Source organism: Octopus bimaculoides, chromosome 12, assembly GCF_046866305.1.
Source record: "Octopus bimaculoides isolate indiv1 chromosome 12, ASM4686630v1, whole genome shotgun sequence".
In the NCBI taxonomy this organism is placed as follows: domain Eukaryota; kingdom Metazoa; phylum Mollusca; class Cephalopoda; order Octopoda; family Octopodidae; genus Octopus; species Octopus bimaculoides.
The window spans coordinates 50,792,335-50,793,865 of record NC_142939.1 but is presented as its reverse complement, the minus strand read 5'-3'; the positions used below and the strand labels follow the sequence as shown (position 1 = coordinate 50,793,865).

Sequence of the window (1,531 nt, the reverse complement as noted above, 5' to 3'; positions counted from 1 at the left end):
TCGAGGCCCATGGACTTGCCAAGAGACACTGTCTTCCCGACTACAGGGATTTCAAACTCAAACCCCTCGAAGTCTTTTTCGGATACGCAGTCAGGCCACAGTTTCCTCCATGCAGAATTCAGCGTTCTCCTCGTTACACTCTGCCAGGCCATATCGATGATTTTTCAGACGGTTTACAATATTGTAGTACTCCTTCCAAAACTTACGAAGGTCAGATTTGTATTTTCGGTGACTTCAAAGCGTCGACGAAATAGGTGTTTGGTGTACAATTTTTTAAAATTAGAAATCACTTGTTGGTCCATGGACTGCAAGATAGAAGTGGTGTTGCGTGAATGATAAAGAACTTTTATAAATTTAAATTTATCCATGATATCACCTTCGAAATTAGGAGGGTGAGCAGGAGCATTGTCGAGAATGAGGAGGGCTTTGAGAGGAAGATATTTTCTCCAGAAGCTATTTTTTCACTGCTGGTCAGAAGACAAGGCTGACCCATTCGGAGAAGTATTGCCTGCTAACGCAGGCTTTAACGTTTGCCCTCCACATGACCTACAGCTTCTCCTTCAGGATTTTGTGCGACTTGAACGCTCGTGGGTTTTCAGAATGGTAGACAAGGAGCAGCTTAATCTTCAAGTCTCCACTCGCATTGGCACAAAGGCTGAGAGTTAGCCTATCTTTCATAGCCTTGTGGCCTGGTATTTTCTTCTCCTCTGCAGTTATGTAGATTCTTTTTGAAATTATCAAACCAGTCGTGACTGGCCTTAAATGCGTCTGCTAATGTCTCCTCCTCCGTCGATGTTCCAGGGTCCTGCTTCAGGAGATCCCCATACAACGCTTGCGCTTTCACGCAGATGATGGTCTCCGAAATCGTATCTCCTGCGAGTTGCTTCTCGTTGATCCACAGGAGAAGCAATTTTTCCATTCTTTCGTGAACAGATGTGTGTTGCTTGGAGAGCCTGGAGACACTGTTTGCTGTTGTAATGGCCTCGATTTCCTCCTTTTTCTTCAGGGTGATGCAGATCATCGACGTGCTTCGGTCGTATTGACGTGCTATGTCCACTACACGCACTCCTTTCTCGTGTTTATGAATGATTTTCTTCTTCAATTCTATCGTAATCATCTTTTTCTTCTTCTCAGCATTGTACTTTGCGCTAACCATTTTAGAGCCCATGGCTAAGACAACTAATTATTTAAAACAATAGTAAAAAATGCACAAAACTAAGCAAAAACACTGGGTAAAACACAAGAAGGATGCTGCCACAAGGAGATAAACACGTTAACTAAGCGAGCGGAGACTTTGCATGTTGGGAGAGCGCGTGCGAGTTCAGCGCTGACTAGCAGTCGCTTTATGAAACTGACTCGTACTGTAGATTTCTATTCGTACTTCAAGACAAAAATATGACAACATATCTGTAAAAGAAACGGAGAAACTCTCAAAATACAAAGATCTGGAAATAGAGGTGTAGCAGAAGTGATTTACACTGTCATTATATGTGAGATGTTTCCGTTTTGACTCGTCTAGGCTTAAATACCC

General features: G+C 42.9%; 1 protein-coding gene across 1 annotated transcript; it reads right to left on the bottom strand.

Moving 5' to 3' along the window:
* Nucleotides 1-667: 667 nt before the first annotated feature.
* Nucleotides 668-1,156, bottom strand: LOC149133094 (putative CENPB DNA-binding domain-containing protein 1). The gene has a single exon (XM_089361285.1). The coding sequence runs from the start codon at nt 1,154-1,156 to the stop codon at nt 668-670; it is 489 nt and encodes a 162-aa protein (XP_089217411.1).
* Between the last annotated feature and the right edge of the window lie 375 nt (nt 1,157-1,531).

Excerpts from the sequence above, each read along its gene's own strand:
- LOC149133094 (XM_089361285.1), bottom strand. The coding sequence starts at position 1,156 with ATGGTTAGCGCAAAGTACAATGCTGAGAAGAAGAAAAAGATGATTACG.